The sequence below is a fragment of the Lissotriton vulgaris genome, chromosome 5 (assembly GCF_964263255.1).
Source record: "Lissotriton vulgaris chromosome 5, aLisVul1.2, whole genome shotgun sequence".
NCBI lineage: Eukaryota > Metazoa > Chordata > Amphibia > Caudata > Salamandridae > Lissotriton > Lissotriton vulgaris.
The window spans coordinates 206245057-206261629 of record NC_141693.1 but is presented as its reverse complement, the minus strand read 5'-3'; the positions used below and the strand labels follow the sequence as shown (position 1 = coordinate 206261629).

Genomic DNA, 16573 nt, shown 5'->3' with positions numbered 1-16573 from the left:
ACTCAGGTAAGGGGCTCCCAGTAACATAAGGCAATGACAGCCAGTCGCGGCTGAAGATTTTTATAAGTGGTGAGGCACGTGCAGCACATAAAAGTTAAAACACTTCCTAAAGCACATCGGGGCACATTCTATTTAAAGGTATGTTTTATTTGTATAGAATGAGCACCGATCACCTTTGCAATGCAAATATAAATTTTATTTAAAATAAATAAATATAAAGAAAAATGACCTTACCATGACAAACTGATCCTCCAGACTTGCGCTGCCAGGCAACGATGTTCAAGCTGGTTAATAGTATTCCTGCCAATCCAAGCACTGCGGTAATGCTTCTTTTAATACCAAACAGTATAACAGCACTGCCAGGATTGGCTGGGTAAGGGAAACACAACGCTCCGTTGGAGACCGATGGTGCTGTATTAAAGCTTCAGCTCCAACGTTGCGCTGATTATGGAAGTTAGAACTGCGCATGTAAGGCTGGCCATGGGCAAAAACACAGCTAATCTGATATGTGCAGTTCTTTAATACAGCCTCAGTCAATTGCCACATTGCTCCATAGTCCCGCCCCTACAGGAACCAAATGCTTCGGCATATGGAGTCTGGAGTGTAGTGGCTCGCAGTAGGGGGTCAACACCCCAAGCTCGTATGGATGAGCTGCCCCAGATGACAGGAAACGTAGAGTTGTCAACAATTTCACCTGGAATATTCAACTAGAAATCATTCCTTTATTGAAATCGAAATTTTTGTGTGAAAGTTTTAATGGTGCCACTTTTTTTCACCGGGGCGGTTAGGGATGGGGCTGGGATTTTTTTTTTTTTTTCTAGAACAGCTACCTATTTAATGAGCTGTGATTCTAAGACTGGCAACTTCTATTTGTTGCAAAGCATTTTAACGTTAAGGGTGGTTATCAAAGGTCAAGTTACCTAAAAGAACATGACCCTAGAAAAAGCAAATGGACATATCTTTACTTCTTCATGACCAGCAGCTGAAGCAGCCTTTTATCTCACTGATTTAGCATTGCTCGCTGTACAAGCACTTTGGACAAACACTGCATGTTAAAACAATGCACCCAAGAACTTCCTTTTTCACTGGTTTTCATTACTGAGATAGGACACTCTAATCGGTAAAGATAATAGTGGGCTACAGTGAGTCATTTACACGCTTTTGTCAATTTAAAGAAACCACCCAAGCAAAACGTTACTGCATAAAATGTGAAGCCAGTGTACGTCAGAAACTCCCCTATTCTAACGCCCAATGAAATGCACAAACCCTTTAGCTTGAAAGGAGAGAAGGATCAGGAACCAGAACTACTAAGAAGATGCAAGCTCCCACTATCAAACATCAACTATATTCAAACTGGTCTCAACACTTCCTAGCATTATGACACACATTCATAAACAGGACTTCCCTGAGTGAGTAGTCAATCAAATTACTTGCTTCTCCCTTAGTCAGAATGGGAACTTACATGGGCTGTGCCATTGATGAAAGTTGGCCGACTAATACTAACAGAACTCTCAGCATCCCTTGACCTCTAATTACACCACAGACAAAACAGGTAGCTCCGATTCGGTGCCACTCTTTAGAAGGACATAGGCGGCACCTTGTTTCTTCAGTAACATTGGAAGGCCTCGTGAGGCGGCTGCTGCTATACAGGTGTTAAGCTTTCCATCCTGGACAAGACATAGAATGGTGCAAGCGTGGTGGTTCTGGAACATCCATCAGATCTAAGTCACTGCTATGATTTGTTTAGGTTTCCATCTAGCTGGCATGAGGGTGAGGTGTCAAGAGAGCGATGCTGGCTTTCAGATAAATACTGAAAGATTTGAAGTAGCTCTTGTAGTTATCACATGTGGTCCAACGAGTGACAGTCCACTGACTTAAAGGCCTGTTAAATCAACAATTGCTTTGATAAAGATGGTGTCTTCGCGCATATAAGAATTTTTTGACTCCAGTTTAGAAATGGGGCAGAATAGAGGGCATCCACTTGCAATGTTCATGTCACTGACTGGACGCTGGAAAGAGGACGACGTAATATCAGGTCTGAAAGCATCAATGATGTGCTCTCGATTATTCTGATCAAGCAACATCAAAGTAACCTGAAAGTGGAAAAGAGAATTGTATGAAACCCAGTGTAAACAAAAGCAAACAGCGATCATAAACAAAAAACAGTATTCTTAATTGAAAAAATTGACAATGTGCTAGACATATGATGTAGGATCTGTAAAATTGGTACGGCATTAATTTTTAGGTGAAGCCTAAAGACACTGTGGGCTTACCAAAAACATAAAGGGATTACCCGACCAACACTTAACATTGGTTGGCTTTACTACCAACACCGGTTTGCCTGCTTTTTATTCAATAGCGTGCCTTGTCTGTCTTGCCCTCCACAGAAGCAATGCCAATTTATTTGTGTCCTTCGACAGCTCACTTTTAGCTATACGTTTGTAGCATGCGTGGCTGTAAATAAACAAATTACTTAACTTCGGTAACGCTAATCTGGCAGAGACTCTATCTAGGCGCAGATTCCTTACCTTTGAATATCCCTTGACGTCAGACTGGAATTGGAAGATTTTCAAGCAGTACCCCTTCACACTGGTAGGTGGTGGTGTTCGGTTCTGCATCGGCCATGCTGTGACTGACATACCCGCTAACTATATAGGTGCCACATCAGCTCGCAGACGTCAGTTACTTTTACAACTTTCCACACCAGGAGCGTGGAAATGTGATGAGAACTGACACTGGTAATGAAAACACTATGGCCCTGATAAGGGTATCCATTACACCTGAAGAGGAGCACAGAGGATGGGAGGGTTGGGTAAGGAATTTGCAGCAAGATAGAGTCTCTAGCACATAAGGTAAGTAACTTTTCATCTGATAGAGACTTCTAGCGGCACATTCCTTACCTCTGAATCGATACCCAAGTAAAGCCTCAACTTAGGTGTGTCTGCAAACCTAATTAAACCCAAACAAATCCTGCAGGACGGAACGGGCAGAGTGCCCGTCATGAAGGGCCTGGCTGTCCAGGCAGTAAAGTTTTGTGAACATGTGCAATGATGCCCACGTCGCTGCCTGACAGATGTTCAGGATAGCAACGCATGGCGCTAACACAGTGGTGTAGCTTTGTCTCTGGTATAGTGTGCCTGCTGACCCTCAGGGACTGTTGGCCAATTTGTAGCAAATCCTAATGCACAAGATGAACAATTGCGAGATTGCCCGCTTTCACTCAGCCTTCCCTTTTTTGGCTCTGATATTGCCTACGAAGAGTTGATATTCCACCTGGAACTCATTTATATTGTCAAGTTAGAACGCCAATGATCTTTAGGGTCCAAACCATGAAGTCTATCCTCCTCTTTGGAGGGATGAGGCAGAGCAAAGAAGGTAGGCAGGGTAATACTCTGGCCTACATGAAAGTGAGTGACAGCCTTGGGATGAAAGGAGGCATGTGTGGGGAGAACCAGCTTGTCCGAGAAGAAGGTGCACAGGAGGTCGCTGACCCTCCTGGCCGATGTTATGGCCACTAAGAAGGCACTTTTTACTGTCAAAAGCAGAAGAGGGCAATATTGTAGAGGATCAAATGGTGAAAACATTAGAAAGGGGGAGGACCATGTTGAGGTCCAACTGAGGCATGAGGAATGGCATAGGGGGAACCATAAGCACTCAATGACCCAAACTTATCTCAATGGCAGACATATACAAATTTAGTTGAGGGACACGTGGCTGCCAGAGTAATATCACAGACTTCGGGAGGAAGGTCAAAAATGGTAAACTTTTGCTGCTCAATCTCCATGCAGGTAGGTGGAGGGTGCGCCGATGCTGGTGCAGGGCGCTGCCCTTTTGTTGCGACAGAAGATCCCCCAAAGAGGCAGTTTGACTGGAGGACCGATGGTAATGCTCAACAGCTCAGGATACCAGACATTCCGTGCCTAATCCAGAGCTACAAGAATGACTTGTGCCTGGTCGTTCCTGATCTACTCGAGAACGCTGGGCAGGAGTGGTATTGGCACAAAGCTGTACAGGAGGCCTGAGCTCCACATAAGATGAAAAGTGTCTCCGAGTGATGCCATGGAAACTCCAGCGTGCAGAACTGCTGACATTGCACATTCTCTGAAGTGGTGAAGAGATTTAACCAAGGCACTCCTCACTGCAGGAAGAGACCTTGCACCACCTCTGGATGAAGATGCCATTCGTAATCGGCAAGGTGTCTTCGGCGGAGTTTGTTTGCTTTGGCCTTCAGAGATATTGCCAGATGCAGCAACACCAAGGAAATGCCCTGATATTCCAGCTATGTTTGATGCAGTACCACAAAGCGGTGGTGTTGTTCGTGAACATCTGCGCCAGTCATCTCTTGATCAAGGGGAGAATGGATTTTAATGCTGAACGAATTGCCCAAAGCTCCACAGGATTATGTGAAGCTTGGACAACACCCGTACCACCTCTCCCAGAAGTCCACCCCAGCCCAGGAGTGATGCATCTGTTACCACCATTAAATATGGTTGGGGGGAGGAAGAGGGGTGTACCACTGATCCAATCGGGGCTCGTTAGCCACCACTGCAGGTCTTTTGCAGTTCCCTCCAAGATTGGGACCATGCAGGGAGATTCCCCTGATGCTGCACCCACTGAACTTCAACCGTACTGCAGAGCACAAATATGCCAGCGGACATGTGTCACCAGCAGGAGGCCATGAGGCCCTACAGCCTCAGAGTCAGTCTCACCAAAATCCAGGTTAGATGCTAAAACATCGGCATTCTAACCTGCATGTCCTGGCCTTGCTGCTCAGGAGAATAGGCCCGAAACTGCCCTGTGTATAACAGCTCCAATGAAAGGGAGCATCAGAGAGGGGGTCAATTGTGACTTCGGCATGTTGATTGTGAACCCTAGCAAGTGCAGAAGGTCCTCGGTAGTCTGGAGGTGGGAGACGACAGCTTGGGGGAGCCCTCCTTCAACAGCTAGTAGTCGAGGTAGGGGAAGACTGAAACCTTGACCTCCGGTGATGAGCAGCAACTGCCGCCATCACCTTGGTGAACACACGAGGGCTGTTAGTAAGGTCAAAAGGTAGCACAGCAAAGTGCTTGTGGTCCACCGAGAACCACAGTTCATGCCTGTGGGCCATCAGTATGGGGAGATGGAAATATACATCCTGCAAGTCCAAAGCTACCATCCAGTTTCACCGATCTAAGGCAGACAAAACGTGGGTGAGTGAAATGAAGATAAATTCAAGGAAATTAAGGTAGATCCTTTATTCAATCGAAGAGCACAGTACAAGTAATCCAGCAAGATCAGCATCAAGGAATAACTGTCCTTTACAAAGGATGCACATCAACATGACATGTATAACATTCCACATTCAGTAATGACATAACTAGAATGTGTAGGATTAAAGGAACAGTACAATAAATAAGCAACACAACACATCCCCCTTTCTAATAATAAAATAAAAAATAAAAGAAGAACAAACGGAAACATGCATTAAGTGGACCAAAACTTTTCCAATTTATATGCTATAAAAAAAAAAAAACTACTACCTATTGTTTATGATATAATCCTTAACTATTGTTTGTGATATAATCTTTAAGCCACAGAGGAACCACCCTCTTCCTTGAGGAATGGCGGAGCAAAGGATCCTCGCCAGCAACAACAGAACTTCCTTCCATAGGAATGACAACCGAATCTTCAGAGATATTGCTAGAAGACTCTAAATTATCATTCTCAGAAACAACCACACTAGAATTAGGAATATCACTCGAACTAGGACAGCTAACCACTCCAGAACTGTCAATCAAATGATTGTTACCACTAGAATCATCAACATCCAAATCTTCTGGTTTCCAAAGAGTGTTAGAAATATCAGGTCTAGAAAAACAACTCGGATTGCATCTTGCAACCCTACTCAAATTCCAAACTTTCCCATTGCTAAGTTTAACAGAATTCTTTAAAACTTCCATCACTTGAAAGGGTACAGAAAAAGTAGACTCGCCTTTCTGCACCTTAAAAGGTTTTTTAATTCTAATCCAATCACCAACATTTATCTTGACTTCCTTAGATCCATGTTTCAAATCATGATATTTTTTACTTTTGTCATGGACCTGTACCAACCGTGCCTTAACTAAGTCCTTAGAATAAGGTTCAACTTCACCTGAAAATAACCAAGTAGGGATAGTTTTAGAACGTGGGTTCCTACCTTTCATTAAGACAAAAGGGGAAACACCAGTAGAATCATTAACGGTAATACGGTAATTCCAAACCACTTTACCAACTTGAGTTGGCCAATCCAGATTATTACTAATAGAAAGCTGAATAGTATTCTTCAACACCCTATTAAAACGTTCTACGACACCGTTACCACCAGGATTATAAAGAGAAGTTGTCCTATGCCTAATACCAAGTTTACTGAAATATCTTTTCGTTCTTACAGACAAAAACTGAACACCATTATCGGTGAGAATGCAAGAAGGGATTCCCTCTGTAACAAAAGTCTCATCCAGGAAACCTAGAACAGAATCAGTATCTGCCCTCTCTACAACCTTAACAACGGGCCATTTAGAAAACAAATCAATGAGGACAATCAAGTACCGATGAGAACCATCTTGTTCCTGAATAGGACCCATAATGTCCACCGCAACACATTCCCAAGTAAACTCAGGAGAAGAACACTCCAACATAGGAGGACGAAAGGTACGCAATGTTTTGTCTGCAGAAGCACAAATAACACAATCTCTAACAATCTTTTCCGTTTGAGAATCACAACCAGGCCACCAGAATAAATTCTTTACTAATGACTTAGATCTCACAATCCCAGGGTGACCCTCATGGCACAGCTCAATGATTCCTTCACGTAAACCACTAGGAGGAATGATCTTCTCACCCCTTAATAATGTCTCATGTGCAACTGAGAGTTCAGACCTAACTTCCCAAAAAGGTCTTAAAACATCATCCAACACATATTTTTTATTAGGCCAACCTTCAGCTGTGTAAGAAATTACTTTCTGTAAACATTCATCAGCCAAGTACTCACTACTCCATTCTTCCCTGCTGAAGGCTGAAAGACCTTCATCATGAACATAGGCTATTTGCAATTCATTCCAATCGTTATTATCACATTCCTCCAACATTACAGGCATCCTTGACAAAAAATCAGCAAGAACGTTGCTTTTACCTGGAACATAAACAATCTTGCAAATGAAGTTCTGCAACCTCATAGAAATTCTAGCCAGGCGAGCATAAGCATTGATTACTCCTTCTGTAGTCAAGATCTTTACTAACGGCTTGTGGTCGCTGCGTAATAAACACACTTTACCCCAAACGAAAGACTTGAAATGATCTAACGCCCAGGCACAAGCTAAAGCCTCCCTTTCTATTATAGGGTACTTTTCTTCACAAGGAGAAAGAGATCTTGAAGCATAGGCTATTACATTTTCCTTCCCTTTCTCATCTATTTGCATTAAAACAGCTCCAAGACCCTTGTTACTAGCATCAGTAGTTATTATGTTCTCCAAGGATGGATCGAAATTGTGTAGAGCAGTGGCCTGAGCAATAGCATTCTTAATATTCTTGAAATCTTCATTACAAGACTTAGACCATTCAAATCTCACACCCTTCTTCAAAAGTTGTAGAATATTATAAGTAACACTCGCAAAATTAGGAACATACTTAGAACAAAATTCAGCCATTCCTAAAAATGACTTAATGTCGTCTTTACTTGTAGGAATAGGAGCCTCAGAGGTAGCTGAAACCAAAGAAGGTTTAGGCTTAACACCTTCCGCATCAATGAATCAATGATATGGCCTAGATAAGTTACGCTCTTTTGAGCAAATTTACATTTAGAATGTTCAACAGTAAGGCCCTTGCTCTCAAGAATATTTAATACTTTATGTAGTCTTGACAAATGTTCATTCTCATCATCCCCAAAACACAAGAATGTCATCTTGAAAAAATCTGACACCTTTTTCTCCCTTAAACAATTGATACATTAATCGTTGGAAAACTGCAGCTGCCGAAGCTAAGCCGAACGGCATGCGTTTATAACGGAAGCAACCAAAAGGTGTCACAAAATATGTAAACTTCATTGATTCAGGGCACAGAGAAATCTGGTGGTATGCAGACGATAGGTCTATAGTAGAAAACCATCGCGCATTACCAAGACTAGAAACCATCTCATTGATTTTAGGAAGTGGGAACTTGTCAACCACAATATTGTTATTTAAATACCTTAAATCCACACACAATCTGATTTTCCCATTGCTCCGTCTCGCGACGACAATTGGCGAAACCCATTCACTCGCTTCAATTGGCTCAATAATGTCAGTAGAAACAAGTTTATCTAGTTCTTTGCTGACTTCATCTCTTACCAAAATAGGAACATTCCTACATTTATGCACCTTAGGACAAGCATCGTCCTTTAATATGATCTTATGCTCGAAACCAATTAAATTCCCCAAAGTTTTACTAAAAACTTTCGGAAATTTGTGTAAAATTCCATCAGTAACAACAGAACTATCATCAACTACTAAAACTTGTTCTTTACTGTTTGGATCTAAAATAATGTGAAGTTGTTTTTGGTCAAACCACCCTAAAACAGGTGGTCCTTTCTTTGAAATGTAAAGCTTTCCCCTACATTCTCTACCTTTGAATCTGAAAACAAACCAACGAAAACCCAGAATAGAAATAGGTTCTCCCATATAACCTTCAGGGTGGATATCTGATGGCAATAACTTCTCACCAACATGTTGGACAAAAGAAGATTTCCACATTTCCTCATTAACAATGGTATAAGGTGAGCCCAAATCAGCGTAGATTTTGACATCTACTCCACCAATACTCATTGAACAAATAGGTTTGTTAACCATATCCTCATCTCTTATTCTCAAAACTAACTTATCTTGAACATTCATTACTAAATTATCTTCTAAATCATTTTCAAAAATTTCTTCCTCATCAATGTCATTTACAAAATTTACTTTACTCTTCTTTTTCCTATTACATGCTTTTGTCAAATGGCCTTTCAAACCGCAACTAGAACATTTAGCTTTCAAGCCAGGACATCCTTTGAAGTCAGCCAAATGCTCCAAACTGTTGCATCTGTAACACTTAGGTTTAAAACTCGAAGAAGATTGAGGATGTTTTGTAGGAAATGATTTGTTGTTAGAACCAAAAGATTGTTTTGAGTTATAGCGAAACCTCTTTTTATCAGTAGCATTCACCTTGCCAACCACTTCATTAGTCAGTGCACTGTTATCATTTTTTATCACGTTAGCGCACCTGCCAGACATTTCTGCTTTGCGTGCAATAGCAAGAATATCATCTAAAGGAGAATCTCCATTAATCCATAACCTATCCTGTATAGAAGCATTGTAAGAATGCATAACAATTTGGTCTCTAATTAATTCTTCTTGTAGTACACCAAATTTACAGTCTAATGATAATTTTTTAAGGTCAGCAAGAAAATGGTCAATGTTTTCATCTTTAGTCTGTTTCCTTGAAAAAAATTTGAATCTTGTTACGCCAATACACACTTTAGGAGCAAAGTAAGTGTCTAAATGTAAAAGCGCTAACATATAAACATTCAAATCACCTGGAAAAGAGGGTTTAGTCATAGTTTCATATACCTTTAGTCCAACAGGACCTAAAGAATGAAGAAGTCTCTTTTTTTGAGCATGAGACATTTTTCCATCCTCATCTAATGCATTAATATAGTTACAGAAATAAGGCTTCCATTCCAACCACTTAAGTGGTGGTTCATTACCAGAAACCCAGAATGCCTGAGGAGGGCTAATGTTGTAATTAGGTTGAGTCATTGTAAATTAGAAAACCTAATACCACAATAATTTAAAGTCAAAATGTTAAGTAATGCTGGATTAAGTACTTTAAATATTATCAATAAGAGTGCTAGTGCAAGTAACTAAACCTAAAATGTACTTATAGCGGTTAAATAATGCAACACACTAAATTTAAATCATCACTGTACTGAATACCATAAAAAAATAATTATATAGAGAAAATAGGGAAAGGTGTGCGAATCACCGTTGATGGTAACGCGCTGATGAAAGTGGAGAAGGTGTGCGAATCACCGTTGATGGTAACGCGCTGATGAAAGTGGAGAAGGTGTGCGAATCACTGTTGATGGTAACGCGCTGATGAAAGTGGAGAAGGTGTGCGAATCACCGTTGATGGTAACGCGCTGATGAAGGAAATATGCAAAACTTCCTTTCGATCGTTTAACTTTTTCTCCGAGTCTTTCACGAAGGTCTCCGTAACTTTCCTCTTAACTTTAGGTTTAACTAAGATGGCCGCCAAAATGTGTTACGTCACACGCAATTACCCACAATTCAAGGCGGAACGTCAGAGCGTCGAGTTGGAAGATGGAACCAAAAAGGTGAAACTGTCAGTAGTTACGAGGAGTCTATAATGTATTTACATTTGAATATGGTGCGAGCCGTGGAGCGAGCTGTGGTGCGAGCTGTGACGCGCTAATGGCAACATAAACGGTAAAGCGCTTCGTTTCTTAAACTTCAAATAGTCACGCCAACATTTCAATTCCACTCGAATTCAAGGTTAAAATCCAAAAGCGCAAAAGTTAATGTAAATCCTTTGAATATGCTTGATATAAGCTCGATATTTAAAACGCTTGCAATTTCAAAAATGAACAGCGCTATGAAAGAGTTCAAATATGCTCAAGCACCCTAAGGTTAATCCAAAAGTAATAGTCAATAAAATAATTGGTATATTTACCAAGGTAGATAAATGTCAGAGTTCATTAACGTCCTTTCCAGTCCATTTGAGATAAAACAAAAAAAAAATATCAAAATCAGGTTTAAGTAAGTATCCCACGTAGGTTCTGCTCTTCGAATCCCGTCGCCAGTGAAATGAAGATAAATTCAAGGAAATTAAGGTAGATCCTTTATTCAATCGAAGAGCACAGTACAAGTAATCCAGCAAGATCAGCATCAAGGAATAACTGTACTTTACAAAGGATGCACATCAACATGACATGTATAACATTCCACATTCAGTAATGACATAACTAGAATGTGTATGATTAAAGGAACAGTACAATAAATAAGCAACACAAGTGAGTGTGAGCAATTTAAACTTCAAGAGGTTAAGATGCCACAAATTCAGGAGTGGATGAAGTCCTCTGTCTTCTTTGGTACCAGAAAGTAGCAAGAATAACAACCACAACCTACTTCTGATGCAGGCACCCTCTCTAAGACTCCCTTGGCCAAGATAGACGGCACTTCTAGACGGAGAGGGTGGCCTGGGAGGTGGATGTGTCACAAAGGGAGTAGACCTATTTGGAGTACTCATCAGTCTGATGTTACTGAACGCCAGTGCGAGAGGTGATGGCATATACTGCCTACCAATGCGTACCCATGATGGTCTTAGGGCAGGCTAAATAAGCTTGGGGGCAGCGTCTGCCTGCCAGGGGTGACCTGACCGCTGGTCACAAGGCCCTCTGTCAAGCAAAGGCTCGGAAGCCTGTCGGCTGTGATAGCTGGGAGGGTATGGGCACAGTTGGAGACCCCATTTGTGACCACGAAACAGGAAGAAGGTGGACTGGGTTTGATGAAAGGCCAGAGACAAGCCCAAGGACCTCGTTGTAGCTCTGCTGTCCTTGAAGTGCTATAGTACTAAATTTGCCTCATCTCCAACAAGCATTTGCAATGCAATAGGTTTCGCATTTGTGCTAGTTTGAGCTATTGGCATTGAAAATGACAATGCTTTTTATTTATGTTTGGTTTTTAAAACATAAATAAAAGGCATTGTCATTTACAATGCCAATAGCTTAAACTTGCGTAAATGCGAGACCTATTGCATTGTGAAAGTTGTTTATAAAGTTACGCTTTGAACATGCATTGACAAACAGAATACCCTGGAGTGCAGAACTGTTGCTGTATTGTTGAGCACAGTTGCACAGGAAGAAAACCTCAAATAAAATGCTTGTCCCCTAACCGCGCCACTAGCTTCACCCATCCGTTAAATTTGGTGGGTACCTGCACTTGTCTTTTCCCTTTATGGCACTGTGTGTACTGACACTTAGTGGAATGAGACAAAGTTAAAGTGCTTTACGTTTTCCGGACATACCGATTGGCCCCATATGGACGCTGGGATCGGAATTCTGGTGCTCTGTGTGTGCTTTTGACATTTTAGCCACTGGAGAAAACTTTCTCTCGTGTCTGTGCCCCTACGACTCCTCAGTGAGTTGAACGATCTGCGTGAGATACGGTCATCCAGAGGCCACGAGCTGGAATGGTAACAAGGCCGCCTCAGCGCGCTTTCCTTCTTGTTTAAATACACCGAGTGGCCGTAAATAGAAGGAATCGTTTTGACAGCGCTTTTGACAGGGCAATGGTGGGTTTTGAGGAGCTACAAAAAACACATTTAATAAATGTAAAAGAAGTATCGCTTAATATTTCCTTTGATGATTTTGTTTTACAAAAAAAATCTCATCCGTTTTTTTCCCGTTTGGGCGTTCACATACCAGGTAGGCGAAAGCGGTATGAGGCCATGAAAATGACAGAGTTGAGCTATACAAATACCAAGAAACATACCAAATATATTCAGAATTTGTATTCCTCCGCGGGTCAGTTGATCTCCGTGACAACAGCTGCTGAAGTGAACTGGCTGTCGGCTTCTATTTCAGTATTATATTTGGTTGCGTGCTAGAACGCTGATACCTTTCCTAGGAAAAGGTCAAAGGGCACATCCATTACCACCATGGCGAGGTGTTAATGGAGCGGCCCTCGTTGTATGTGTCTGTGTGTGTGTGTGTGTGTGTGCTCCTCCTCCCCGGGCATTAGTCTGCCGCCAGTGAAGCCTCCTTATTTCTGAGCGTCCCAATCAATAAGGTCGTGAGAGATTGATTCCAGGAGCTGTCGCTGTGTTTATGACAAGGCCTAATCCAGTCACTTAAAGGAGTGGGCAGTAATTCTCCAGTAACCTGCGAGCGGGGGCTCGGCGGACACGTCGTCGACGAGGGAGCGGGCTCCTGATGGTGTCATTCATTGACTGGGGGAGGAGACAGACACATTGTCTTTGTTGGGTTGTTTTACTGTGCTCTACTGACGTACTATTTTTGTGTTATATTTTTGTGTTACATTATGTTTTAGGTGGTGACTACTAATAGAAATCAGAGTACACCACGCTAGTCTGGTTAGGGACATTGTATGTTCTTCTGGGGACTGTTTATGCTTTGTAAGATTTCACCCTGTCTCAACTGGATTTAAGGGTATCTCCCTTTTTTTGTGTGCTTATTTTATGTGCAGACAGCGCTGTAAAAAAAAATTACATTTGGAGGTTTCCGCATGGACTTCTGCAACACTAGAGCTTTTTGCTCCTCTCGTTGTGGTTTTCCGTCACACTCTTACTTCGTACCTAAAAAAGACTTTGTGTCGCCGTCAGTCAGAGATTTCAGTCCCTTCCTCAAACAAGTTAGCATTAGGGTCCATACCATTCTGATACAAAAAATAAACCTAGCAACAGCCGAAGGAAACGAGTGGTGCCGCGAGTAGCCCACCTCTCTTTCCTTCTTTCATTTAGTTACTTCCCTGTGAAATGGATCCAAAAACAGAAGAAGCCCGCGAGAGGTGCGTGCGCGCCACAGCGAGCCATGTGGTTTCAATTATCGCGCCTGTGTCTGGGCACGATAATTGAAACCACATGCCAGCGGTGTGTGCGTAATAGACACCAAGAGGTCATGGGCGTAGCAATGCGCCCGCCTGTGGCCGATTGCGCGCTGTCTTTGATAAAAAGACGCACAGAAAGGCCAATAGCATGGACCAAAAGGAAAAGCACACGCACGAGGGTGTGTGATTCCTAGGTCCGTTTTCAAACCCCCTACAAGAGGTCTCTCTCTGCGCGAGCAATACTGTGCACTGCAACGCTAGGTGCAAGACCTAAAAAGGTGAGAACTATCAAAGGGAAAGTCCATGAGCAAAACCTGGACATCCCCTGAAAAAACAGATGTTCTCAACCAGGTGTACCACCACAAGCCCACCAATAATGACATCATTCTACCCAAAAAGTCAGTCTTGGCAAGTCCATATCGGATGGTGAACTTTGCTGCATCGCCCCAAGCCAAGAGTATGGCCTGGGTCTCCTCCGGGACCATAGGCAGCACTTGCGCATCCTAAACCCATATTGTATGGAAATAGCGGCCCAATAGGCACATGGTGTTCACCTGCCGCAGTGCATTGCTCTTACAACAGGTGTCCAGTCTCTTGGACTTCCTATCTGTTGGGGTGGTAAGGGACACGCCAGGGTGAATGTAAGATAAGGAGGCTTGGACCACCGGGCTCTCCGGGGTGAGGTGCTGGATAAGGAAACTGGGATCCACAGGAACAGGCGATGGCGCCGGGCTATTGTCCTATTCACAGGAGACCCTGTGCAGGGCTTCAACTAGCTCTTAAGTAGGGCTTTGCAGAATGGGAGTAAGGGTGCTGAAGGGGTGACTCCTGGCTGAAGCACCTCTGTCAAGACACGTCTCGACTGCCTCTGAGGGTAGGTTATGGTCCAAGACCTCAGTCACCCGGTGTTCCAATAATGCGAAAGGAGCTGCCTCCTCCATAGCCACAGTAGGAGGGGAAACCAGGCCAGTTTCAGGTAAGGTGTCAAATACACTGGCCTCACCCAGTTCCTTATAACAGTTGCCCTACTTAACTGGGTCTTCGCCATAAGGGTCCTAAGCGTCTCCTTCACCAGGCCTATCTTTCGAAAATGACACTGGTTCTGCTCTGAGAAGAATGACCTCGGTTGGACCGGAGGATGCCCATCCGCCGTGTCGAAGTCTGGAATGACGATGGTGATGGCACCACCTATGGGCATTGGTGGGGCCAGGGGTGTCGAAGCCAGAGCGGGTGCCCATGGAAAGTCTCTGTCTCGCTGGCGGCTTCGCTCCTGATCCAGTGAGGGATCCCTGGGATCTGGCAGGCGCCGGGGGGGAACCCGCTGGCATAGCCCCAGTAGGGGCTCCTCCTGCACCCATGGGCCCCAAAGACACCCCTGAGGGGCCGACCTGTACAAAGATGAGGTGCATGGCCTCAAAGATTCTCCATCTAGGCTGATATCGCTTTGGCTCTCGGAACCGCAAAGTGGATCCAGGATCGGGACCCAACAAATCAGGCTCCCTCGTCCCGCCAGATGAGTTCGTGGCGTGAGGAAGTCAACAAGTGTTTGGACTTCTTTGACTTCTTGTGCTTGTGGGACTTCCCCGGCTTCAAGAGTGACAAAGAACATCAGAAGAGGCTCCGCAAAAGGGTTTGGGTGGTTTCCCCCATGTGAACAGGACCTCAAGGTGGAAGGGAGCTTGAGATATCACTCCCTCTGCGCCTTCGGATGCATGGTGCGGCAGTCCTCACACGTCTTGGAGTTGTGTCCCAGCTCCAGGCACCACAAACACACCAAGTGGGGGTCTGTCACCGACATTTGCCTATAACAAGACCTACATGGTTTGAAACCATAAAGTTTCTTGGGTGACACCCTAACAGCAGTAGATGAAATATCAAAAAGGTTGAAAATGATCAGTCAAAAAGCAACAGAGGGTTAGCTCAATCTGGCGCGGAAAGGAAAGAATTGACGCCAGAGCACCAAGGTAGCGCCTATATAGGTACCATGCACGTCACTTCTGGCGCGGGCGATGCAGAGCTGAACGACGCCACCTAACTGTGCGCAGGGTACTGCTAAAAAATGTTTCTGATGCCTGGGAATATTCAAAGATAGGGAATCAGTGGCTAGAAGTCTATCAGATAAAGATGCTTAGCATACTGCTCTCTGGGCTTGGAGGTTTGCAAGTTGTTTTTCTTCGAAGAAGCCTCTTAAGTCAGGAGATGTAGTGTGACTCCTCCTTTTGGTATACACTGCCCATGGGCACCAACTCAATGTTAGATAGATTTTATTGCCACTGTGCTCGGATGTATATCGAGTTCCGTCCGTACTGTTCGGTTCGTTATAGATCTATTGAGTCTAATTAGAGCAGGGGTCTCAAACCTTTTCTCTAGTGAGAGCTACTTGTGATCAGTGGAAATCATTGTGAGCTACTGAAGATCAGGCCACTCGCGCAGCGTTACCAGACACCCCCTACCCAACTTCATGGACGTAAAGCCATCCATAGAACCAAATACTATGGTTTGAACAAAATACTTTGACTAGGGGCACTATGACAGGCTGCCATGTGTGCGTCAGTGAGGGCGTGGTCTTTGGAGATGTATGAACAGGATATATGTGTATGGGTGAATGAGAGCCTGTGTTGTATGTACTTGTGGCACAGGACATACCTTTCACCTTATGTGGCACCATTATATGTGTAACACAAACATGCCAACATTTTGTAGTTTTTTATGGGAGAAATGTAAAGTGCTGAACATTTTCAGCAAAAATGCTGTTCATAATTGGACATTGTACAAACGAGCGCAGCAGCGTGCTCATACCCACGACCCTGAGATTACTTCAGGCTGCGTGGTTTTTAAACTAGCAGTCCCGCTCCTGTTCGCCGACGTAGCAGATTAATTAGCTTGCTCCTAGCGACAGCAGCGGAGCGCCCTGTAATTTTTATCACTCTGTTTTATTTTGTTTCTTTTAAATTTGC

General features: G+C 43.4%; 1 protein-coding gene across 2 annotated transcripts in view; it reads right to left on the bottom strand.

Annotated features, from left to right (window-relative positions):
* Window positions 1-704: 704 nt before the first annotated feature.
* TRAF2 (TNF receptor associated factor 2) overlaps window positions 705-16573 on the bottom strand; it is a 500022-nt gene continuing 484153 nt past the window's right edge. For both annotated transcript variants that reach the window (XM_086921177.1, XM_086921176.1), the window contains one exon: window positions 705-2093. In XM_086921177.1, coding sequence (XP_086777303.1) covers window positions 1875-2093 — 219 coding nt within the window. In that variant the 3' untranslated portion in view covers window positions 705-1874. The remainder of the gene's footprint in view (window positions 2094-16573) is intronic.